This window comes from Schistocerca americana, chromosome 2 (genome assembly GCF_021461395.2).
Source record: "Schistocerca americana isolate TAMUIC-IGC-003095 chromosome 2, iqSchAmer2.1, whole genome shotgun sequence".
NCBI classification, from domain to species: domain Eukaryota; kingdom Metazoa; phylum Arthropoda; class Insecta; order Orthoptera; family Acrididae; genus Schistocerca; species Schistocerca americana.
Genome location: NC_060120.1, coordinates 340,365,550 through 340,392,082, shown reverse-complemented (window position 1 = coordinate 340,392,082; position 26,533 = coordinate 340,365,550). Strand labels below are relative to the sequence as shown.

Genomic DNA, 26,533 nt, shown 5'->3' with positions numbered 1-26,533 from the left:
TCTGAAGAATTATTCAGTAGTAAAGGAAAAGTAAACTGTCTCCACAGTCAGGATTCTTCTGATTTGTGACAGTTTTCTAGGCAGTGAAGAAGAAGGCAGCTGCCTTTTCTGCACTCTTGGTGTAATGTGGCACATTCATATTGCTAGTATCGACAGTGTTGAGAGGGCTCTCAACGATGAGTGTATATGTATGTACAAAAGTCGATCAGCTCTGTGCTGTGAGGGGTTCACTGTGTAAAGAGAGATGTAAATTGTATTCAACTTTTCACTAAAAATATTCTTAATGTGGTAGCAGTTCACAGCTATTAATTAAAAAGAATATCGTTATTTGGAAAAAAAGTGATTGGGCTGCACTGAAAGGAAGGCTGTTATTCAAAAAGTGTGCTTTGTGACAAGCTACCATTGTCTGATGAAGGAAACTATAGGAACTGGAATTGGCAAGTGGAAACGTATCTGAAAATGAAGAAATGCTATACTGTGACTTCAAGAGGAAAAATCAGCAAGGACAATGTCAGAACTTGGGGCCGAGAAAATCTGATCACAATGAACTGCATATATGGAGCAATTTGGAACAAGCATCTAGAATTCATGAGCGATCAGGAAACTGCATTTGAGATAATGAGCAAGTCTGATGAATTATACTCAACAGTACTGAAATCTGTGTGCAGGAGGTTGGGTTGGGTTGTTGTGGGGGAGGAGACCAGACAGCGAGGTCATCAGTCTCATCGGATTAGGGAAGGATGGGGAAGGAAATCGGCCATGCCCTTTGAAAGGAACCATCCCGGGATTTGCCTGGAGCGATTTAGGGAAATCACGGAAAACCTACATCAGGATGGCTGCACGCGGAATTGAACTGTTGTCCTCCCGAATGTGAGTCCAGTGTGCTAACCACTGCGCCACCTCGCTCGGTGTGTGCAGGAACAAATTGGACAAGCTGAGGTTAAAAGAGTATATTGACATGGCAATGTCCGTCAGCATTTTTGGGAAAAAAGTGAACAAATTAAAATCAGCAGGTACAAAAAAGATGGAGAAGCTAAACTAGATGTTAAGAACCTTGCCAGAATCTATGAGGCATATTGGGGACTTGATTTTTTTTAATGCAAACTTTAAAAGAGCCTGTGAATGTACCAATTTCAGATGGAATAAAATCTAATTAGTTACTTTACAGTTGATGCTGACATGATTCCAACTGAAATGAAAAATTTATATTATGTCAAATACATGGAGAAATTTGATTACCTATGCTAAAGTAAAAGAGAAACATTACATTATATCTATAAGCAATACATCAAAAGTTTTTGATGAAGGCAATACATATTTTATGGTTGCATTGAAAGAAGATAGGCTGTACTAAATGAGAAGTAGAATTTATAAGAGAGAGATAACTGTAAATAGTGTGATAGTAAGGATAGTGTGTCAGTAAAGGAATGGCAATGTAGACTTGGACATTTAAATTTTAGTGATCTGAATGTGTTATGTAAGGATCAGTTAGCAGATGGATTGCCAACATATTTAGAACCAGAGTTTATGAGGTGTAAATTTTGTGTTGAAAATAAAATGCACAATTTACCCATTGAAAACAATAGAAGCAAAGCAAAAGAAATATTAGAGCTTATTCATGCTGATTTGAATGCCTCACTCAACTCACAGTTTGCTATGGGGAAAGATATTTCACCACTTATATTGATGATTACTATAAAGCAGCTAGAGTCTATACTATCAAATCTAAAAATCAAGTTTATAATTGTTTTGTGTGATCTGTTAATTAAACTAAAAATCTAAATGGTAAAACTATTAAGAAATTGAGATATGACAATGGATAGTAATATTGAAATTCAGATATTATCAATTTCTAAGACACAAAGGAATCATCTTAAATGTGTGCCCTCCCTATGTATATGAATTAAATAGTACAGCTGAAAGATACAACAGGACAATTAGGGATGTGTGAAAATGACTGTTTGCTGAAGCAATAATATGTAAGAGATTTGGCATGATGTAGTTTGTGCAGTTGAATATCTTGAAACCAGAACTTTAGGTAATATTATTTGAAGAAAAACTCCTTATGAAATATTGGTTGGGAAGAAACCTAATGTTAAACATTTAAAGATGTATGGAAGTAGAATTTTATAAGTGTACCAGAACAGTTGAGAAATTCAAAGTGGGATTATAAAGCAGACTTGGGAATTTTAACAGGCTACTGTGAAGTTGGATACAGAGTATTTATTAACACAAAGTTATCATTAGCAGACATGTTGATATTGTGGAAGTGGTTGTCACATGAATTGATCTAAAGGGCTCTGATTCACAGTGCAATACTTTTAGTGATTCTGAGTGAAAAAGCATAAAAAATGAACCTGTAAATGAACATATGGAAGAAAAGAGTATCAAAGAGTGTTCAAGCAATCATAAACAAGAACAAGAATTTAAGTTGACAAGGTCAACTAGAGAACTTAGAGTGCTTGACAAATTTAATGATTATGTCATGAGTAACATCATTTATGTAAATTCTGTAGTGCTGACAGCTCAGAAAATTTTGAGGAAGCATTGAATAGTAATGAGTCCAAATGTTCGAAGCAAGCAATGGATACAGAAATTGACCGCTCAAATAAAAACAAAACTTTGGAACTAGTAATCAAGACAGTGAATATAAATGTTCTTGCTGTAAACTGGATTTTTACAAAAAAATCTGATAACACTTGTAAATTAAGATTTGTTGTGTATGATATTGATTCACCAGTTGCTATACCACAAACATTGAAAAATTGAAACTTTTGTTGTCATACTGTTGTCAAAAGGGCTTGATTGTGGAACAAATGAACGTACAGACCACATTTTTAAATAGCAAAATTTTTTCAGAAATATGTGTAATGCGACCTCCAGTATACAAGGATGAAATAGGCAGAGTTTGTAAGTTACTTAATGTGTTATATGGTTTGAGATAAAGTCACAGAGCATGGTATGATAGTTTGGATGAGATTTTAAAAAGTCTAGGCTTCAAAAGAAGTAAATATAATTACTGCCCGTAGATACTGATGACCGCAAATTATATGAGCTATATAACTGTGTTTGTTGATGATTCTTAATCTGTGGTAAAAGTTACAGGGAAATACAAGAAGCAAAGAATCTGTTGTCCAAGCGATTTTGAATGGCAGGCTTAGGTGAAGCAAAGAATTATCCTGTGGTAAGCATTGGGTACAACTATACAAAGAATGTAACGGATCTTTGCCAGGAAAGCTATATTGAACCTATAGCTAAAAAATATCAGATTTAACATTCAAAGTTGTGCAGCATGCCAATGGAAATTAATTTTAGATTACAACCAGCACAAGATGCAAGTCTTGATATTAAACAGTGGAAAGTCCATGATGGAGTTACAGCAGTATTATGAAAAGGACAGACTGCTACCCATTATGTAAAGGAGATGTTGAGTCACAGGTAGGCCCAATGAAGAGACTGCTTCACATTTTAGCTTCAGCCAAAAGGTCTTGTTCTGTAGTAAACACAAACACATTAACACTCACACATATGACCACTGTCTGTGGCCACAGTGGCCAGAGTATTATTCATGTTTGCATGAGTCTTGCTTGTATGATTGTGTGTGTTTTCTACTTCAGAAGAGGGCATTTTGGCTGAAAGCTAAAATATATAGCAGTTTTCAAATCACGATATTAAGTACAGGAACTTGACAGGTGACCTAATGTACATTACTTAAGGAACATGACCAGATATAAGTTACAGTGTAAATTGCTTGAATAGATTTCAAAATGTTACAATGATACTCACTTTAAATATGCTTTGTGAATATTGAAATATTTATATTTAACAAAAGATTTGTACTTAACATATGGAAGGACTTAAAGTATTGAGCTCTTAGATTGATTTGTAGATGCACACTGGGCAGGTCATTTCACAGATCATAAAGTCCATATCAGGCTACAGAATTAGATTATTCGTAAATCTAAGAAACAAAGAGGTGTCACAAAATATTCTGCATGTGCTGAGTATATAGCATTGTAAGAAGCTGCCACAGAGGTTACATCAGTTCTGGATTTTCGAATATTTTTGTTGCAAAGCCTGATGAGGCTGTTAAAGTATATGAAGACAACTCAGGGACAGCCAATATTGCTAGATATGTTAACTTTACAAAAAAATCAAAGTATATTGAAGTACATTATGATTTTGTGAATGAATGCTATAGGAATGGAATTACAGACTACTGTAAAGTAAATTCAGAAAACAATGTAGCAGATATTTTTACCAAATCTTTGAGCAAGGATAAATCTGTAAAGTTTTGATAAATATTGAATGTGATTTGATTGCAATATAAATGTAAGGAAATGTGGAATATTTATGTCAATTGTATCAACAGTGTCATGAGGGCTCTTGAAAATAATAGTCCAGTAATTACATCACAAAAAAACTGTTTCCTTGCAAAAAATGAGGTAGCACATTTTATTTTCTATCTTGAGTATATAATTGATAGTGTGTAGAATCCAAATTTTAGACCTGCAAAACCCTCACGACAACTTCTTGTGGGCAAAAAACCACGAAATTTTGTTATTTTTTTTTTTTCAGATTTTTGCCTCTTACTTAGAAACTATGCATTCTAAAGGAAATGTTTTCATTACTAAAAAGAAAGAGCACTAAATTTTGTGTCAAATGAACTACTTAAATGTCGAAATTGGTGCAGCTGTTTGCCCACAATCAGTTATCACATTTCAGTCATTTTTACCTACTTGGCTAAAGAGTTTGCTGCAGTGCCTGTAACTTAAAAATGGCTACTCCAAATGAAAACTGTCGAGTTATCAAAGCTGTAGAGCATGAAATTTCATGTTACAAAAGTATACAGTTTTTCAGTTTTACGCACTATTATGTGTTCATATATTTGAAAATCAAAGTAATTCCATTTTATTATTATTATTATTCGTTACAGTCAACTTTGGACTACGCTAAGCATCAGTCATTTCTTGTGCTTTTTCTTGCGTTCTTCCCAGTACTTCTTCATTTTTTCTGAGTGGGCTTCTTTACGTTCTTGCGACCAGGTTGTTCCCGTCTTCTTTGATTGCGTTCGGTCTTTGAATCCCTGTATTTTGTTGATGGCATTCCTATATTCCATTCTGTTGTAAACTGTCTCTGGTATAATGTTCATTTCTGCAATGTCTTCTTTTACTTCTTTCAGCCAGTTAATTTGTGTCTTTCTGCTTTCCATGTATTCCAGGATTTTCTTTGCCGTTCTTTCTGGTGCCATTCTTTTGACATGCCCATAGAAACTCAGTCTTCTCTTTTTAAAGGATGTTGTCAGTTTTTCAATTTTCTCATATAACTCTTTATTGGATCGCAATTTATAATCCTGTCCATCCTTTTTAGGTCCTAAGATCTTTCTCAGTATTTTTCTCTCTTTTATTTCCAATTTCTCCAACAGACGTTTTCTGTTCAGTGGGATGCATTCAATCGCATACAAACTTTCTGGTTTTATTACCGCATTGTAGTGCCTGAGCTTGGCATTGATGGAGATCGACTTTTTATTGTATACATTTCGGCATAGCTGGTACGCCGTTACCATCTTTATTGCTCTTTCCTGTAGTGAAACATTTGGTAACCCTGTCGGCGTAATCCATTCCCCTAGATACTTAAATTTATGAACTCTCTTAATTATTCCATATTTAGTTTGCAATGTCTGTGTTGGGTCTGTTTTGTCCTGTATCATCAGTTCTGTCTTTTCATACGATATTTGTAGACCTGTCTTCTCAGCGATCTCATGCAGCATTTCTATCTGAATCTTTGCTGTTTCGATGTCATCTGCCAATATTGCCATGTCATCAGCAAATGCCAGACATTCAATTTTTGTTTTATTTCTTCCTAACGTTATCCCATTTTTCACTCCAGCTTCTGCCATCTTCTTTCTCCATTCCCTGACCACTTTTTCAAGGACAATGTTAAACAACAGCGGGGAGAGCCCATCCCCTTGTCTAACACCTGTTCCAATTACAAACGGCTGTGACAATCTACCCAAAAACTTCACTTGCGATTTTGTTCCCGTAAGGGTTTCCTGGATTAGACTTCTGCTTTTATCATCAATCCCAAATTCTTCTAATGTGTTAATCAGAGTTGGTCTATCAATAGAATCATATGCTTTTTTGAAGTCTATGAATGTAATTACTAGATTTTTCGATGTGCGTGCGCGAAGTTGTATTATGGAGAGTAGACTGAAAATCTGTTCACTGCATGATCTTCCTTTTCTAAACCCAGCCTGATATTCACCCAGTTCTTTCTCTACCTGATTTTCAATCCTGTTTTGTAGTGCCTTGGATAGGATCTTATAGGCCACTGATAACAATGAGATACCTCTGTAGTTATTTGCATTTGTCTTGGCACCCTTCTTATGTAACGGATGAATCAATGCTGTCTTCCATTCCTCCGGAATCTTCTCTGTATTCCAAATCTCTTCAAACAGCGCCTCGAAATTATTTATTAAGTTTTCTCCTGCGTATTTCAGTAGTTCCGCGACTAACGAATCTTTACCAGATGCTTTATTGTTTTTCAATCCTTTCAAGATCTCTTTAATTTCTTCTTTATTAGGTGGTTCAGAGTCTGGTAGCTTATTCTTAGGCTTCTCAAATGTCAAGGTTTCATCAGGTCTTTTGCAGCTTAGCAGCGTTTCAAAGTAGTTCGCTAGGTGTTGGCAATTTTGTTCCACGCTGGTGATCAGATTTCCTTTTTCATCTTTGAAGCAGAGTGTCGGTGGTTTATATCTTGTTATTGTAGTTCTGAATGTTTGAAAGAAATTGCGTGTATTATTCTTAGAAAATTCATCTTGTATTTTCTGTATTTGTTGTGTGTCATATTTCCTTCGTTCACTTTTAATGATTTTCGTCGTTTCACGTCTTTGCGTTTTGAACTGCTCCCAGTCAGTTGGCCTTTTGGTTGAGTTGTATTTCTCCCAAGTTCTGGCTCTTTTCTGTAGTGCTTTCTCACAGACCTCATTCCACCAGGGATGCTTTTTCTTTTTGGTTAGTAAAATTGTTTGTTCTGTAATTCCATTTTGTTGTTTTTTGTAAATCAAAGATATCCAATGAAATGAAATTTCCAATAGAAAGACATTAATATTTCCTGTCAAAACACTGCTGCTGCTGTTCTCTACTTTTTCTCTGTTTTTCTTGGCAGTGCTGAGTGAAGGCCAAGGAATTACAGAAAAATGAGCTATATTATCTTTGGTGCCTTTTATAATGTACTTTTGATGGCATTTTTTGTGAATATTCTATAAAATATATGTATATTTACTGTCTTTTTGCAACTAGAAAATATATGTGACAGTCAGCTTATAAATGCAATCATACACAAAGTGATATATATCACTGTATTTTCGCTATGTATATGTAAGCTTTATGTAAACATGACGCACCCAATATCATTGTAAGAAATGATCCACAGACAAATTAAGAACAAAGAACAATTAATCTGTCCCATCTTCAAGTGTAAAGGTATTTGTAGATCTCCCTCGATTAACATGTTGTAAACAGCTGAGGCTGCCATCCACTCTATTCCTTTGTTATTGCTTCCATTGTTCACCATGCCCAGTCCTCCTTTGTTGTGAGAGGGGAGCGTTCAAAACTCCTTGTGTCTTGCAAAATTCTCATTTCTTCATTTCGGTTTACTTTTGCTCCAGATTGTACAGATGTGTGTTTTAATATGTGATGGCAATTTGGCAGATGGTGATGTGGTTAAAGTGAAACAGAAAAATCCAGTAAGGATAGGAAAATCGCAGAACATCGTAAGTTAGTAACTTACAACCTGTGAAGGATTCATCCAGTGCATCTTCAATAACACTGATTTTAACATCATTGATGGGGTGAACGCTTTCCATTCCATGGGAGGAATAATGTCAGTGACTCTCTACACAGCTATGGAGTCTGACAAGAACATTGATTGGAAAAGGAGACATTCAACTTTTGAATTTTTGTCTACAGTTGATATTCCTCAGTCAATCACCTATCAAAAAGCAAATGATGTTGGCTTAAACAGTATTATTATAACGGATCTCAATTTTGATTACCCTGAGTGCTTCTTGCTCTCTGAATATGAGACTGTGTGATTTTATGGAAAGAAGAAGAAATTCACTGATGTTCCAGGTGGAAAGGATTCGTGGAAGCCACAAATTGCTGACAGTCAGTTTGTCAAAAAACAATGTGCCTCCCATTCTTAAAGTATGCTCCAATCTTTATAACATACTATATACATGTCTTCTAAGAGCATTGAAAAAAAATGCATAAAACATGTTCAAAGGTGATGTTTTGCCACTTTCAATCAACCACTTTTATTGAAGGCAATGGATATTGTAAGAAGCAAAGGTAGCAATTTAGAACATATCATTGTACAATTAGGTGGTTTCACCTTCTAATGCCCTTCTTGGGGTGCAGCAGTATAATAATGGCAGGAAAGGGGCTTCAGAAACTTACTGTCCACAATATTCACTGAAAACAGTTTTGATAAAGTTTTGAGTGGGTATGTGTATGCAAGAGCTGTTAGAGCTCATACACTGATACGTATGGGATTGTCACATTACCTTTCAGGAGATCGAGTTCAAAGAAGTTTACATGAAAATAACTGAGGAATTGTTGCTTCTCCATAACAGACCATCAGTATTCAAATGTCATGAAAATGAAGATTATATAAATGTGATAATCTTGTCGAAAATGTGATTTGCAGCATTGAACCATGAAGAAAAATATATTTATTTTAAAAATGAAGAAATTCCTCCAGCTGTATTTAAGGTGTCGATTTTATTTGGGCAACTAGTTTCAACATTGCAACAACATCATCTTCAGGCCCATACACTTGTTGACGTCAAATGCATGCGGCTGACACTAGAAGTCAGTGGTGAGATATGGACGTGTTCCATGTGGAAGTTACTACCCACCTACCACACTACCCACCTTCCACACGGAACACGTCTATACCTCACCACTGACTTCCAGTATCAGCCGCACAAAGTTGATGTCAACAAGTGTATGGGCCTGAAGATTACATTGTTACAACATTGAAACTAGCTGCCAAAATAAAATCGACACCTTAAATACAGCTGGAGGAATTTCTTCATTTTTAATATAAATTTATACAAGATGATGTCCCACTGTCCTCCATTTAAACTGTGGATGTACGAAGATGAAGAAAAATAGCTAAATTATGGGTCCAATATTACAGCATGGTTATGCTCACAAAACACTTCATTGAAGCTGAGTGTACTGGAAACTGGAATCAGCATTTAAACACCATTAAAAATGCTGTCATACTTTCATGCCACCGGTCATTTCCTGTATGCCAAAAGTGCTCACCTTTACTTACAAGAGAACATATCTTTGGAAGACTGAATTGATGCTGCTGAATAAAACAAATTTACAACTGAAGGCTACTTCACTATCAGGTGAAGTGATAAATTTTGGTGTGTCCTACGGTCTGACATGATAACAGAGAAAACTTTAATGAAAACAATGAAAGTGAAAAGCAGTTTAACTCACAGACATGGGTTACCAGAGTCATTGCTCACAAAGGGGACTTCAGGGATGGCATCCTCCTGTGATGTTTGTCAATAAGCTACATCATCAGGAACAAGCAAGCAACATGTGGCTTTAAGAACTTCATGCAGAGATAAAACTGAATGACTAGCTGTTAAAACTTTCCACCTTTTCCAACATGTAATATGCTTATGTCAATAAGCAGTGGAGTAATTGGTGATGAATTGGTAAATTGTCATGAGGCATTAGAGGATGGAATTAAGGGGTTCAACAGAATTAGGGGAAAGAACTTTGAAAACATCTCATTTCAATGCAACCTCAACATTATAACACTTGCATCCTGCACTATAGCTCTCAAGATTGGAATGAAGAGGATTCCTGATAAGGGCTTGAAGTTCTGTTTCTTGTTTGAACTTTCCCCATACCCCATGTCGCTGTTCACAGAAGACAGACACAATAAGGGTACACAGTCATTGCCCTATGATGCATTTACATCTCTCCAGCAGAATGAAGTACCAAAAAGAAAAAGCTTTGTGGTAGATGGTGGTGACTTGCTCCAAAAGGTCGTTTTGCACATCAAAGAAAAGTTTGGAGCCATCTGCATGAAATATGAAACCTACTTGAGAAAGCACTAAAGATCCAAAATCACAGTTGTATTCGATGGCTATGCAAGTGATGCTTCATGAAGGAGGACAAAGTCTTCTGAAAGTCACATCATTTAAAGAGACCATGTTCATCAGATACCATTTTTGATGAAGATAAAAATGCTGCAGTCACACAGGAGAAGATTCTCACACATGAGAGCTACAAGAAGCACTTGATTTTGACGGTCATGTGGAAATTTGAGGATAGAGGTGTTCAGCTGCTACAGGAAGAAGAATTAATTGTGGAAATATATACATCCCAAATTGCTGACTCTGACAGTGTGGCAACCGTGAGTGAGGACAATGATGTGTTTGTTCTCCTAACATGTTGAGGAAACAACTACAGCAACTTGTACTTTCATAAACCAGTAAGAAGGAAACCAGCAAGAGCATGGTACTCCCATAATTCTTTCAATGTCAATCCTGCATTTGCCCTTTTCAACCATGCCCTTACAGGATGTGATACCACATTCACCTTTTTTACCCAAGGAAAGGAGAAATTACTGGACCTTATAGAGCAACAGCTACACCTCAAAGCGTAAGTTGCTGAATTTGTTAAACTCTCAGTCTCTCAAGACATAAAAGCACAGGCAGAACAGCTGATGTTAGCACTGTATGCAAATCCCAACTGTGTGACTTTGGATGAGCTCAGGTATGAGCTCTTTGTAAAGTTTGCCCTGAGAAAATCTTTCAAACTTGAAAGGCTACAGTCAACATCAGATGCAGCAAGGTGGCACCCACTGTGATCCTACCATCAAGTACAATCTTGACTGGGGAAGAAAACTGATCCATGCCAGTGGTGCTGGAAGTAAAACTTATCAGGCTTGTTTCCCGTGACAATGCCGAAAGATGCAGTACCACACACACTACTGAAAATGGTTTTGCGTGCATACAAAACAGGATACACAGCAGTAAGCGGATGTTACAAATCTGGACTGAACTGCTCCTCAAGATGCAAACACTGTTGTGGCATATCTTGTGAGAATGCCCCAGAAATTGAACTTGACAAGGTTGAGGAAAAGATTGAAGATATGTTCTAGGACAAGGAAGTTGGTGAAGGTGCCGCAATGGATCTTGAAGATCGGATCCTGAACCAGGACCTGCCACAGTGTCCCAAATAACTTCAATGGAACTGAAATTTGATGGAATGTGAATCTTTGGTAATTAAATAGTGTTTCTTTAATACTGTCATGGCCTTTATTTGTTCAGTTGTAAAAATTGTTAAATTACTCACACATAAATACATATACTTGGTTTTCATTTTAGCACCCCACTCTTACCAATTAAGGAATGGATAAAAATGAATACAAATACACATGAATGAAGAAAATAAAAAGCTATATGTAGAAAACACATGTGTACTCATTAGAGGGCCGTTTTACCACTGGAAATTTCATTCCATTGAATACCTTTGACTTACTTTGGGTTTCAAATGTATGAATGCTTATCAGTGCCTAAAACTGAAAAACTAGATGCTTTTGTAACATGAAATTTCATGCTCTACAAATTTGATAACTCGACAGTTTTCATTTGGAGTAGACATTTTTGAGTCACAGGCACTGGGGCCAATTCTTCAGCCAAGTTGGTAAAAATGACCAAAATATAACTGATTGCAGCCAAACAGCTGCACTAATTTTGACATTTAAGTAGGTCATTTGACACAAAATTTAATGCTCTTTCGTTTTGGGAATGGAAACATTGTCTTTAGGATGCATAGTTTCTGAGTAATAGGGAAAACATGAAAAAATACCGAAATTTTGTTGTTTTTTTACCACTAAAAGTTGTCGTGAAGGTTTTGGAGGTCAAAAACTTGGATTCTACATACTCTTTAACTATACGCACATGATAAAGCAATAAGAATCTTCTACCATGTTTACTGTAAGCAAAAAGAACCTTGTTACTGGACTATAAGTATGTATGTGTGTACAACAATCAGTCAGTTCTATGTTGTGTGTTCATTATGTAAGGAGAGATGTAAATTGTATTTAACTTTTTGTTAATAAATATTCTTAACAACTATTTATAATTCAGTTCTGTAAAATACAAATATATGCATACAAATGCTTTGCAAGTGCTGCCTTTCAGTGATCTGCAATATGCCAGTTCCACAGAGAACAATTAACATCAAGGTAAAGCCAACTGCACAACCCATACGTACATTGTGGCCATCTTAATTATAGTGTCCCTTTGCTCACTTGCTACCATTACAATAGTGTAGATAATCAGAGCACCATACATTATTGGGCAATCACTCAATTTATTTGGATGGATATTACGTTACTCACTAAGCAATTACATAGTGTTATGTTTACACATAATATGTGCAACATTGTGGTCTCTGAATGCGTATGAATATGAAATGGCTAACACTGATGAAATTCCAGATTTCAACAACCCTATTATTAGTAATTTGTGAAGTATTAACATATTAAATTTAAATGATAGAATAACAACTTTCTCCTGCACATTCTATTTGAAATAGTATTTCACCTGGCTTCACACAGAGTGAAGAGGAAGTCTGCAGAAGTACGGACTTATTATTTTTGCCTGATGAAATGATATAATAAAAAGTATCACAAAGCTTTATAACATTTACAAAAGAAGTAGACCATTACAGATTAAGTTTCAATGACATTAACTGTAAACAGATGTAATGAGTTAACTTATGACTAACAATGGCATTGGATGTAAATAATTAAGCAACTACAATTTAAATCTATGGTAATTGGAAGATATGTGAATAAAAATAGAGACAAGTTCCTTATTAAGTTGTATTATTTTTTTTATATCAGTGAATTGGATTATTTAAAATTTCAGTATTTTCGTCTACTTTTGAATAGCTTACCTTGTCCCAGGACTAGAAAGCTGTATGTGACAGCAGCAAGATACGCTACACAAACTATATCCAGCCATAATCCGAAAGCTCTACTGATAGCCATAAATAAGTAATAAGCTGATGAATTTACATCCTGTAAAACATAAACATAATTAATTAATGTACATTCTCAATCACATTGAGGTGTCTTAGAAAGATATCAAACACACTTACTTGAATACAATGAAACACTTACCTGAATACGATCAAATTCTTTTTCCAGCACTTTTTGAGCACCAAAGGCACGAATAGTTGAAAGACCTTGGAGGGATGCAGTGGCATGAGAAAATACAGGGCTGCGTGCTGTAAGACAGAGGAAGGTCATCAACAACACATATATCTCAACTATGGATTAAATTTAGCATATAATAGTCTCTGCTTAGATAAAGAGGCAAACAAGAATAGAGCACAGAAAATGGAAATGACTTATCAATTAATGAAAGACATTTACAGTAAAAATCATTCCCAGTAAAAACAAATATCCAACACTACAACACTGTTACCATACTGGAGTGCCTTTATGCAGCAGAATGTTTATCATCAACAAAATAGGAGAAATTGAAAAGTTGGAGAAAAAGAAGCAGTAGATCCTACAGAAGAGGCTTGGTCCCAGAAAAGTTTGGAGTGTGTGGAAGAAATAATGAAGAAATCTACACTCAAACTGAGAAGCTATCTGACGCTGTCAGGAAAAGGAGAATTTTATTTTATGGTTTGAATGAAACCGGAAAGACTGACTAAAAAAAATTTGACCATTTTGACAAAAATCCCAAAATGCTAATCAGTTGGTTCAGGGAACTAAAAAAGGTAAGTAGAAATTCTAGACAGGTCAACTTTATGAAACAGGTTTAGGAAGTTTGAGGGTTTCCAGGAAAAGGTCAGCTGCACGGCTATATGGACAGATGAAAGAAGAAAAGAACACAGTGAAGAATGAATAAATACTGGAAAGATGAAAATCAGGAAAAAAGATAAAATCATGAGGAAGTTATTTTATATGGTCCATACATGGTCAAAATTAAAGAAAGTGGAAGAAGAAGAAGTCTCTGTATGTGATTTCTTCGGTGCTCATATGCACGGATAGCCTTTTTCAAAACACATATATAAAAAAAAGGACTTTTAATAAAGCAAAGGAATGACAGCCTTGTAAATAAAACAGTAAAAGCTTAACAACACTACAGAATGCATCCAACTTCCACATTTTTTTCTTTCCGTGGACTACTTACTTTTCAAGAGGTTTAATGGCTCTTAATTCAAGTACTTCTATCACCATATAATTTATCACTGATAAACCAATGAAGCTGTAAAGTAAACTACATGTCCCTTTGTTTAGTAAGCCAGTCAGTCAGGCTCCAGCCCTCAGCTGATTTACTTCTACCAACTGCCAAGTTAAGTTTTTTTACTGTATTTTCCTCATAGTATATTTATTAAATATTGAGCATGTTTTTCTGTTTAAGAAGTTCAACCTCACATTTTTGTGAGGGTGAATTCCTTCAGTCAGTAGTTGCTAACTGAACTGCCAGTTACATAGCTCATTACCACATCAGCATCCATTGGTGACACATTAGAGAGTAGCAAGTTGCATACCTGTACCTTTTTTAGCTTGAAGTCAGCTGATAGGTATTCCTGCTTAAGGGAAGTCTCTCTAACAAAGAAACCACTTTCTACAAAGCTTGGGTATCCGATTAATGAGGGAATTAGTATATTTCATCAAAATATACAAGGTATTAGAGATAAAGTTAGTGAACTGCTTATAGATGTTGACTCTGAAATTATTGGTATATCTGAACACTTCTTAAATAAGGAGATAATTCAGAGGCTTCCTTTACCAGGATACAGGTTGGCTGGCAGCTTTTCTAGGAGCTCTTTGCGGTGTGGGGGAGTAGCCATGTATGTGAAAAACGGTATCCCATTTGAGTCAATTGATGTTTCAAAGCACTGCACTGAAAAGGTGTTTGAATGTTGTGCAGGTGTGGTTAAATTTAGTGGAGCTAAACTTCTTACTGTTGTTATTTATAGATCCCCAGACTCCGATTTCACAACATTTTTGCTAAAGCTAGAGGAGGTTCTTGGTTCACTTTATAGGAAATACAAAAAGTTAGTTATATGTGGTGACTTCAATATTAATTGTATAAGTGATTGTGCAAGGAAAAGGATGCTGGTAGACCTCCTTAATTCATATAATCTTATGCAAACCGTATTCTTTCCAACGAGAGTGCAAGGGAACAGTAGAACAACCATAGACAATATTTTTGTTCATTCGTCATTATTAGAAGGGCATTCTGTTAGCAAAAAGGTGAATGGCCTTTCAGATCATGATGCACAAATTTTAAGTCTAAAAGATTTTTGTGCTGCAACACATGTTAAATATAGTTACCAACTTCTTAGGAAAGCTGATCCAGTTGCTGTACAGACTTTTGTAAACCTTATCAAGGAACAAGAGTGGCAAGATGTTTATAGTGCTGATACAGCAGACGATAAATATAATGCTTTCCTCAAGACTTTGCTCGTGCTCTTTGAAAGTTGTTTTCCGTTAGAACGTTCAAAACGGGGTACTAGCACAAACAGGCAGCCTGGGTGGCTGACTAAAGGAATAAGAATATCTTGTAGCACAAAGTGGCAATTATATCAAAACGTTAGAAACAGTCAAAATCTAAATGCAGCAGCCCATTACAAACAGTATTGTAAGGTGCTTAAAAAAGTTATTAGGAAGGCAAAAAGTAAGTGGTATGCAGATAGAATAGCTAAGTCTCAGGATAAAATTAAAACCATATGGTCAGTCGTAAAGGAAGTGGCTGGTCTGCAGAGACAGGTCGAGAATATAGAATCAGTGCGTGGTGGGGATGTCCGTGTTACTGATAAGTCGCATATATGTACAGTACTTAATAATTACTTTCTGAATATAGCAGGTGAACTAAATAGAAACCTAGTCCCAACAGGGAATCATATAGCGCTCTTAGAAAAAAGTGTTCCGAGACTGTTACCTGAAATGCTCCTCCATGATACTGACAAGAGGGAGATTGAGTTAATAATTAAATCACTAAAGACCAAGAACTCTCATGGATATGACGGGGTATCTAGCAGAATACTGAAGTATTGTTCCACGTATGTTAGCTCAGTACTTAGCCATATCTGTAACTTTTCCTTTAGGAGTGGTCGGTTTCCTGACCGATTAATATACTCGGTAGTGAAGCCACTTTATAAAAAGGGAGACAGGGATAATGTTGACAATTATAGACCTATTTCTATGCCATCGGTGTTTGCTAAAGTTATCGAGAGGGTTGTATATACAAGGTTACTGCAGCATTTAAATTCACATAATTTGCTGTCAAATGTACAGTTTGGTTTTAGAAATGGCTTAACAACTGAAAATGCTATAGTCTCTTTTCTCTGTGAGGTTTTGGACAGATTAAATAAAAGGTTGCGAACGTTAGGTGTTTTCTTTGATTTAACGAAGGCTTTTGACTGTGTTGACCACAAAATATTACTGCATAAGTTGGAACATTATGGAGTAAGGGGAGTAGCTTACAATTGGTTCACCTCCTACTTTAAGAACAGAAAGCAGAAGGTAATCCTCCACAATATTGAGAGTGGTAATGATGTTCAGTCCCAATGGGGCACTGTTAAATGGTGCGTTCCCCAAGGGTCGGTGCTGGGGCCACTGCTGTTCCTTATTTATGTAAATGATATGCCTTCTAGTATTACAGGTGATTCAAAAATATTTCTGTTTGCTGATGACACCACCTTGGTAGTGAAGGATCTTGTGTGTAATATTGAAACATTATCAAATAATGTAGTTCATGATATAAGTTCGTGGCTTGTGGAAAATAATTTGATGCTAAATCACAGTAAGACTCAGTTTTTACAGTTTCTAACCCACAATTCAACAAGAACTGACATTTTAATCAGACAGAATGGGCATGTTATAAGCGAGACGGAACAGTTCAAGTTCCTAGGCATACGGATAGATAGTAAGCTGTTGTGGAAAGCCCATGTTCAGGATCTTGTTCAGAAACTAAATGCCGCTTTATTTACCATTAGAACAGTATCTGAAATAAGTGACATTTCAACACGAAAAGTAGTATACTTCGCATATTTTCATACGCTTATGTCATATGGTATTATTTTTTGGGGTAATTCTCCTGATTCAAAAAGGGTATTTTTGGCTCAAAAACGGGCTGTTCGAGCTATGTATGGTGTAAGTTCGAAAACCTCTTGTCGACCCCTATTCAATAGTCTGCAATTCCTATTACGTCATATCACTTTCTAGTGCCACCACATCAGCTGTAAATTTTGAGGCTATTTCTTTCTTTTTTCTTTAAGTAGCGTAGTCATCAAATAAACATGCTTCGTATCCACTTATGGACACTGTTTTTTATGCGGTGTCTACCATGCCTTGTTTCACTATTTTGTAATCAAACTTGTAAATTACATAGGGAAACATACTGGCAATGCAGTGAGGCATCTGGCAAGTGGCTGTAGCTCCCACCGAACTGGTGCTACAGTTGGGTGGACTAGGCGGCATGGTAGCTCACAGCTTCCATCATTGCTATGAAATGTCACTCCAAACACCAAGTAAATAAGAAAGACAGAAAATTTCTGCCTCCTGAGAATCTTCCTGGTGTGCACTGCTTAAACAGTTTAAGTTGTATGAAAATGATACATGCAGTTACCTAATATTGTTCTCTGAATTTTTATTATAACTCTATGCAGTAACCCATCAACAAAATGACCAATAGGCTAGACAAGTCATCTAGCTGTAGAACTTAGTGTTACCCATAGACCTATATCTCTGACGTCGATCTGTTGTAGAATTTTAGAACATGTTTTTTGCTCGAGTATCATGTCGTTTTTGGAAACCCAGAATCTACTATGTAGGAATCAACATGGATCCCGGAAACAGCGATCGTGTGAGACCCAACTCGCTTTATTTGTTCATGAGACCCAGAAAATATTAGATACAGGCTCCCAGGTAGATACTGTTTTTCTTGACTTCTGGATAGCATTCGATACAGTTCCGCACTGTCGCCTGATAAACAAAGTAAGAGCCTACGGAATATCAGACCAGCTGTGTGGCTGGATTGAAGAGTTTTTAGCAAACAGAACACAGCAGGTTGTTATCAATGGAGAGACATCTACAGATGTTAAAGTAACCTCTGGTGTCCCACAAAAAAAAAAAAAATAAAAAAAAATAAAAAATAAAATAAAAAAAATAATAATTATGGGCGCTAATGACCATAGAAGTTTTGCGCCCTAAAACCACAAACAAAAAAAAAAAAAAAACCTCTGGCGTGCCACAGGGGAGTGTTATGGGACCATTGCTTTTCACAATATATATAAATGAGCTAGTAGATAGTGTTGGAAGTCCCATGCGGCTTTTCGCGGATGATGCTGTAGTATACAGAGAAGTTGCAGCATTAGAAAATTGTAGCGAAATGCACGAAGATCTGCAGCGGATAGGCACTTGGTGCAGGGAGTGGCAACTGACCCTTAACATAGACAAATGTAATGTATTGCGAATACATAGAAAGAAGGATCCTTTACTGTGTGATTATTTGATAGCGGAACAAACACTGGTAGCAGTTACTTCTGTAAAATATCTGGGAGTATGCATGCGGAACGATTTGAAGTGGAATGATCACATAAAATTAATTGTTGGTAAGGCGGGTACCACGTTGAGATTCATTGGGAGAGTCCTTAGAAAATGTAGTACATCAACAAAGGAGGTGGCTTACAAAACACTCGTTCGACCTATACTTGAGTATTGCTCATCAGTGTGGGATCCGTACCAGATTGGGTTGACGGAGGAGATAGAGAAGATCCCAAGAAGAGCGGCGCGTTTCGTCACAGGGTTATTTGGTAACCGTGATAGCATTACAGAGATGTTTAACAAACTCAAGTGGCAGACTCTGCAAGAGAGGCGCTCTGCATCGCGGTGTAGCTTGCTCGCCAAGTTTCGAGAGGGTGCGTTTCTGGATGAGGTATCGAATATATTGCTTCCTCCTACTTATACCTCCCAAGGAGATCATGAATGTAAAATTAGAGAGATTAGAGTGCGCACGGAGGCTTTCAGACAGTCGTTCTTCCCGCGAACCATACGCGACTGGAACAGGAAAGGGAGGTAATGACAGTGGCACGTAAAGTGCCCTCCGCCACACACCGCTGGGTGGCTTGTGGAGTATAAATGTAGATGTAGATGTAGATGCAAAGCCAGGTAGGTCACTAGCAACAAATACATTCAAACAAAACAGTAGAAATAAAAAATAATGCTGATGAGCTTTTGCATTTAGGGCTGTTGAATAGTGAGACTGGTTGACAGAAAAAGAAATAAACATAAGAGGAAACATGACCTGAAGTGCTTTCAGTAAACTAAATATGATTTTCAAAATTAAGATTCTGATGTGCCTAATGAACATTTACATTTAGTATGTATTACCAGTTTTGACACTGAGAGATGGATTTTTTACATGAAATACATTCAAGAACTAAAGTCTGTCAGAAGAGACAGGAGAATAATCTATGTGTCAAACTATTGACTGAAAAGGATGATATATTTGTGACCATAATTAAAATTAAATGGTGTTGGGCAGGATATGTAACAAGGAAAATGGATGATAAATGGACCACATAATTTCTTAGTTAAACTGCAAGTGATTAATAAACTGTGGTTAGTGTGCCACACTATTCTACCATAACAAATTTGCACCTATCGATTTTCCATTACCAAACAAAAATTTTCATTCATACGTAGTTAGCTCTTCCTTCCTTTTTTTTTAATAAAAAAGAAGAAAAACCCATGTTGACTTTACATTCTTTGCAGGCATTATCTAATTCACTTCATTTCCTCCAGTAGTAAATCAGAAGCAACTGATTTCTTCATCTAACACATAAATATTTCATTACTACCAAAGATATTAAATGTACTGGAATTATAATTTGTATGAATCCTTATGATGAACCTGCAATAGACATTTACATTCACAAACACGTGAACTATGGCACACAAATAGACTATTATATACATTTGTTAGTCATACCAGTACAGAGGAAAAAAACTGTTATAGTCTCTAAAGTACTCACTTATTGATTCAAGACGTTTCAGACTGCGTGATGCACTAAGGAATACTGTTCGAATCACCCAGAATACACCAATCAATACTACAGTTGGCACCAGCGTCCAAAAATTAACTATAGCAACTGTGATAACCGTTCCTATAAGTGTAAGAACAATCTGAAAGAACCACAAGATCATGAGCATGCAAATATGATACTTGGAGGTTTACATATAATGTTCTACAATTTACTTTCCATTGAGATTTAAGTATTACAGAAGTACTGAAAGAAAGTGTGTATTAATTTTTTTATCGACTCGTCAGAACAACCAAAAGGGAAAATCATTCTTTTCATGTGCTAGTTTATTATGTTCACTGCATAAATCAAACTTGGTTTCCTGGTTTAATGTATCAACATTTTTACCAACTTTATTGACAGTTGATTCTACAGCTCATGAAAAATCTTGATGGTTCTGATTGAATCTGAATGTGCTATAGCCTGCTGAAAGTGTATGATCTTGAATCTATGTTCAAGTAACAGTAATGTAGCTAACGTATTACCACATTCAGTTGGTAGAAAGTTTGTTATGATTTGCATTATGACTCTGTCCAAAAGTCTGTACTTGTTGCATGCCATATATTTTGATATTCAACATTCTAGTTACATGGATTACTTCGCTGCTTGTAACATATTTTTCTATGTAAACTTTGTGAGTAGCCACTTCTGTGAGCTGCACAATGTCACACTCTTCTGCTGCATCAACAATGCCTGTGGCTATTAACATGAATGGTACTCTAGCATGGTTTTTAGTGATATTATTAACCACTGGATGTAGCTGTAAAAATCTTTCAGTAATATAGAAAGTTGAATTCCGTCTAGAGGGTTCTTCTTAAATTAGTTTAAGGCTTAATCCTGTTTTAGCTCATCACTTGCTACTACATTTATTTAAAGCAGATTACAATCCTTTTCATAGCACTAAACAACTTTGACAGTCGGTCAGCCTTTTTTTTTTTTTTTTTTTTTTTTACTATTGAATTGAGCATGTGGCCAAATGCCATATGACCTTTTCTTCCAAATGCACTGATGTTGTTATGAGACATGTTCAGAAAAAGATTCACGGTGGCAATAAGTTACCCAATTTTTGCAGACATTGAAGATCAACTTTTTGTTTGCACCTCAATGTTATGATGTTTCAAGGACTTCAGTATTGATGTTGAAACACTAGTTTTTAAGCCCCTTTATCAATTATCATTGAACAGCCTTACTTGTAACTGTGTGTCTGACTCTCTTTTCATGGGCATTACTTTTCAATCAAATTTTTGTAGCTATGAATATCTAAACAACATACAAACAGTTCAGTTAGTTGTTTTATCATATTTCAACAATAACAGTCCTTTTGATTGTGGTGTACATACAAAGGGTGATGAGAAACTAAGGTTACAGGGCTGATATTCCTCGAGTTTCATCTGTTATACAGAAATTAGTAGTATGCTGTAATTCCAATAAATGCGGTTGGCAACTGCGCAGAGTTTCAGTCATCTGCCACCTACAGCACTAGTTGTAGGTAAACACAAATGGCAGCTTGTTTGGAAAACTAGTCTTCTGAAGAAACCTACTTAGTTATTTGATTTGATTTGATTTATTTCGTGTTGCATAGGTCCAACTGTGTTGGATACACAAGGACGTAGAACGAGTCAGTTTTTTACAAATACAATTTGATAATCTTGTAGCATATACAGAAATTTGAGTACATAATTATATAAAAATGATATGAATATAATAGAGGGGAACATTCCACGTGGGAAAAACATATCTAAAAACAAAGATGATGTGACTTACCAAACGAAAGTGCTGGCAGGTCGATAGACACACAAACAAACACAAACATACACACAAAATTCAAGCTTTCGCAACAAATAGTTGCTTCATCAGGAAAGAGGGAAGGAGAGGGAAAGACGAAAGGATGTGGGTTTTAAGGGAGAGGGTAAGAAGTCATTCCAATCCCGGTAGTGGAAAGACTTACCTTAGGGGGGAAAAAGGACAGGTATACACTCGCACACACACACACACACACACACACACACACACACACACACACACACACACACATATATATATCCATCCGCACATACACAGACACAAGCAGACAACCCACATCCTTTCGTCTTTCCCTCTCCTTCCCTCTTTCCTGATGAAGCAACCGTTTGTTGCGAAAGCTTGAATTTTGTGTGTATGTTTGTGTTTGTTTGTGTGTCTATCGACCTGCCAGCACTTTCGTTTGGTAAGTCACATCATCTTTGTTTTTAGATATAATTATATAAAAATTTACAGTAAATTCTTTGGGCAGCAATATAGAAAAAGAAAATACATATTTTCTTAGAATCATTAAAACACTACAAAACAGATACAGAGCACACACAGATACAGAGATCAACTTGTATTATATAATATTAAAATATTACAATTTATTTAGTTAAAAATTCATGCAACTTCTGTGGGAGAAACATGTAACTGCAGCTGAAATTCGGCAGCAGTTTGTAGAGGTTTATGGGGAAACTGTAATATCTCGTCAGAATGTCATGAAATGGTGTCAGAAGTTACTGACCAGTAGGGAAGAAATCACCGAAAAAGGATTGCAGCTACTGATCCAGTACGGCAACAACTGTTTGAACACAGCTCACCTGGAGAAGCAGATTCAGGATAACAGGGGGATCACATTATGGCATATGATGGTAAAACTGGGAATGTTGCTTGGAATCATTTGTCTCATTGTTGATAATATTTTGCAGTACCAGAAATTCTTGTTCCTGATGGGTTCCTCGAATGTGAACCAACCAACACACGGGCACTGCATTGTCATGGATGATGAAACATAGGTCCACCAGTACACCTACAGCAGTAAGTGGTCATCAAGGGAATGGAAACACTTGTCCTCTACAAAGACAGAGAAATTTAAGGTGACACCATCTGCCGGGAATTAGGCTACAATGTTTTGGGGCATCTCAGGTGTCTTACACATGGAGTTTTTGGAAAGAGGGAAGACAGTGACTGATGACTGATTCTGCAAGACCTTGGCACAACTGCATGAAGCAATTGGGAGAAAACAGCCAAGCCATCTCACTGAGGGTGTCATCTTTCTTCACAACAATGCACAACCTCACACAGCCAAGTAGACCATCACACTGTTGAAACAATTTCACTGGGATGTCATCAACCACCCTCATTGCAACTCAGACCTCACTCCAAGCATCTGGCTGATCATGTAAGGATAGTATTTTTATGAGGGGCTATACTCAAACTCATTCCACAAAGCAATAAGTGCTTAAACCAATATGGACCCTTTGTCAAAAAATAGCCTAAAGTATGCATGAAACATATTCAAAGTTGTGTATATGGACAACAATAATGAAATGATTGCAACAAAAATTTGTGCTGAAGCAAGACTCAAACCCATGTTTTCCACTTATTGTGACTGGTAGTGTTCTGATTCCTAGTGTAATGTGCTATTTCCAGGGTTTCCAAATCACCTGTTTTACTGCTACATCTGTCTGAATATAATTAACGCAATCAAATGCCTTAGAAGTTCCCAATTGGTCATGTTCTATAATTAAAAAAATATTACTATGTGCTCAGTAAATGTATAAATAGTTAACTCAGTAGAATGGCCCTTATGAAATCCAAACTTTGATTGTATTACTGCAAAGGTGAGTCACAACAACGGAATACATTACCTTTTCAAAAATTATAGAAAATTATATATGGAGAGATACTGGGTGGTAGTTATTAATGTTGTGGAATTACCCTCTTTATAGAGAGGCGTAAAAATGGTGTATTTCAGTTTTTCTGGGAAAACACTCTGAGTTAACGATGCTTTACACAAGTGGCTATGAATGCTGCACATTATACGGCCATGGCTTTTTAGCGTCTTTTTGCAAATATTCTCCTCATCATATGAATTTTTACTCTTTAGAGTCATTATGATCTTTCTTATTTCAGATGGGTATGTAAGATTAATTTTTAATTCACTAAACTTACTATGTATTTATTCTCCAGTGTGTTGTTTTGATATCTCCTTTGAACTATTTGCACTAATTTTCCCACCTAGTTTAAAAAAGTAATTATTAAAAATAACTACTACAAAGAATTTTCTTTTACAATGCTTCAATTTTCTTTAAAAGAAATAATGTCAGCTTCTACCGAGTCTTTCCCTGTCTCTCTGTTAATAACATTCCATACTGATTTGATTTTATCATCTAAACTGCCAATTCCATACAATAAGAGTGTATTCCTAGATTTTTACAATGTTTCTTAGTATGTCACAGTACTGTTTATACTTAGACAGTATTTCTAGCTCATTATTTATTCTGGCTCGTTTGCACAAGACCTCTATTCATTGTGAAGAGACTCAGATATGTGTAGTGATCCCAGGTTATTTAATGACTTGCCATTATTACATTTAATTTGTGGGTTTCTTAGAGGGTTTCCAAATCATACATGAAACTTAAGTTATACAGTACAATGTGACTGACTGTGCACTGAGGTCTGACAATCTATTTACCACTGGATAGGCATGTGCCTCTTTAACTTCAGTTTGTTGAATGAATACATTATCTACAAGGGCACTGTTACCTTGAGCAACTTCAGTAGGGAAATTTATGACTCATACCAAATTACAAGTGGTTAAAAGCACTTCTAGATCACTCTTACTGTCCCCCATAAAATTTATGTTACAATTGAAACCAATTAATAGCCCCTTCATTGTATCTGACAGAGAGCACAGTAATTAAACAAAATTTTTCATTGAAATTTCCCAATTACCCAGTAGACCCTGTATACTGTAAAAATCACATTTCCCAACAGTACCGCACAAGCACTTGCTTCTGCATCCTGATCTATACAGAATTTACTTTATTTATTTTCATTTTACAAATATGATGACACTGTTATCCACATTGGATCTACATGAATATACAGTTAACTTATAATTATTTACACTAAGTTTTTCTAATAATTATTTACATTAAAATTTTCTATCCCTGCAGTTATATAGTGGTCAAACAGATAGATGACATCAACTTCTTTTCAACTACTAAAATCTTGCACACACATTAACAATGTACAGTGCTTCTGTCACAGTGGAGCAACAATTGGACAGGCAACACTCCTCACCAGTGTTCCAAACAGAATCCAAATATGTATTTTACAATTTAGGAGATTAATCTCAAAAAACTGTATCTCAGTTGGTGACTATCTCATACAAAAATTGTTCCCTTCAAAGTTCAGGTTTCTAGGGCCATCATTTTAGGCGGGGCATTGACAGTCATTCAGAGAGTAAGTCAGTTTTTGATTTCATAAATGTACAGAAAAACCAACATATATTTAGAGATATTTAGTAATGGAAAAAGAGTGCACTGTGCAGCAAAAATCGTGGGGTTGGAGAAAATTCATAATTTGTAAATGGTGCCCTGTACAGAACAAATTAGCCTGCTGCATGGTCACCATGTTTTTGTTCATGGAAGTTGCTCAGATATGCAGACAATCAATATTATGAAAAGTACTACAGAGTCTAAAAAAGTCCTCTAACTACACACAGCAAATCTTCTATGCCGATCCACTAGTCCTCTCCACGCTAGTCAACAGCAATCATTGCACTGCTTGTGTGCTTGATTCCTCTATCCCTGCAGCTTGCTGGACTCAGACCTGGATCACCAGAACAACTGGCAGCGTTACAAATTGACCACTTTACCATATCAGATGCTACAGTCTCGGACAAATGCCATTAGGCCTGGATGCTAGAGAATCCACTGGTCACTGAGACTGTAGCTGGCTCACACCATACAGCTCTGAAGCCATCTGCCTATCACTGTCACCACCTGCTCCCCCCATGTTTTAATCTAGTCACACAGTCAGAGGACCAATAAAGAAATGAAATGTCTTTGCATTATTTAGAGTATCACTAGTAATGGTATGCCAACAACTATATTACAATTAAAATGATGAAAAATAAACATTAAATGGAGGATGGGTAAGGTAACTGAATTTGCACCTTGCCAGTTAACACCACAGTAAACTACATATGAAGTAAAGATATCTGACCAGTTATAAGCTGAAACTAAAATGCTTACCTGGAAGCAGTCTACTACAGTAAGAGGAAGAATTTCATCCACATTTCCTATGTCTTTTGAAAACCGGTTGAGGATTCTACCTAAAAGGTATAATAAAATGTTAATGAGACATGTATTGTAGCCTTCCAGTTGATAAAACTTGCTGTAGAGAAACAATGATAAGAATGAAAGCTCTGGAAGAGGGAATAGTAAGTGATGACACAGCTACATAATTATTGAGCACAATATGAGGTGGCAAGTGTTGAGATGCTGATAGCTACATGTAATTACATTACTTATGGGATTTAATCTCTCCATTTGGGAGCACTGAAATATCAGCCAATACTC

At 36.2% G+C, this 26,533-nt stretch overlaps 1 protein-coding gene across 2 annotated transcripts in view; it reads right to left on the bottom strand.

Annotated features, from left to right (window-relative positions):
• The window catches only part of LOC124593679 (probable multidrug resistance-associated protein lethal(2)03659), a 283,510-nt gene that overhangs the window by 54,788 nt on the left and 202,189 nt on the right, over positions 1 to 26,533 (bottom strand). For both annotated transcript variants that reach the window (XM_047131975.1, XM_047131976.1), the window contains 4 exons: positions 26,207 to 26,286; positions 20,109 to 20,259; positions 13,231 to 13,337; positions 13,005 to 13,128 (listed from right to left, as the gene is read on the bottom strand). In XM_047131975.1, coding sequence (XP_046987931.1) covers positions 13,005 to 13,128; positions 13,231 to 13,337; positions 20,109 to 20,259; positions 26,207 to 26,286 — 462 coding nt within the window. The remainder of the gene's footprint in view (positions 1 to 13,004; positions 13,129 to 13,230; positions 13,338 to 20,108; positions 20,260 to 26,206; positions 26,287 to 26,533) is intronic.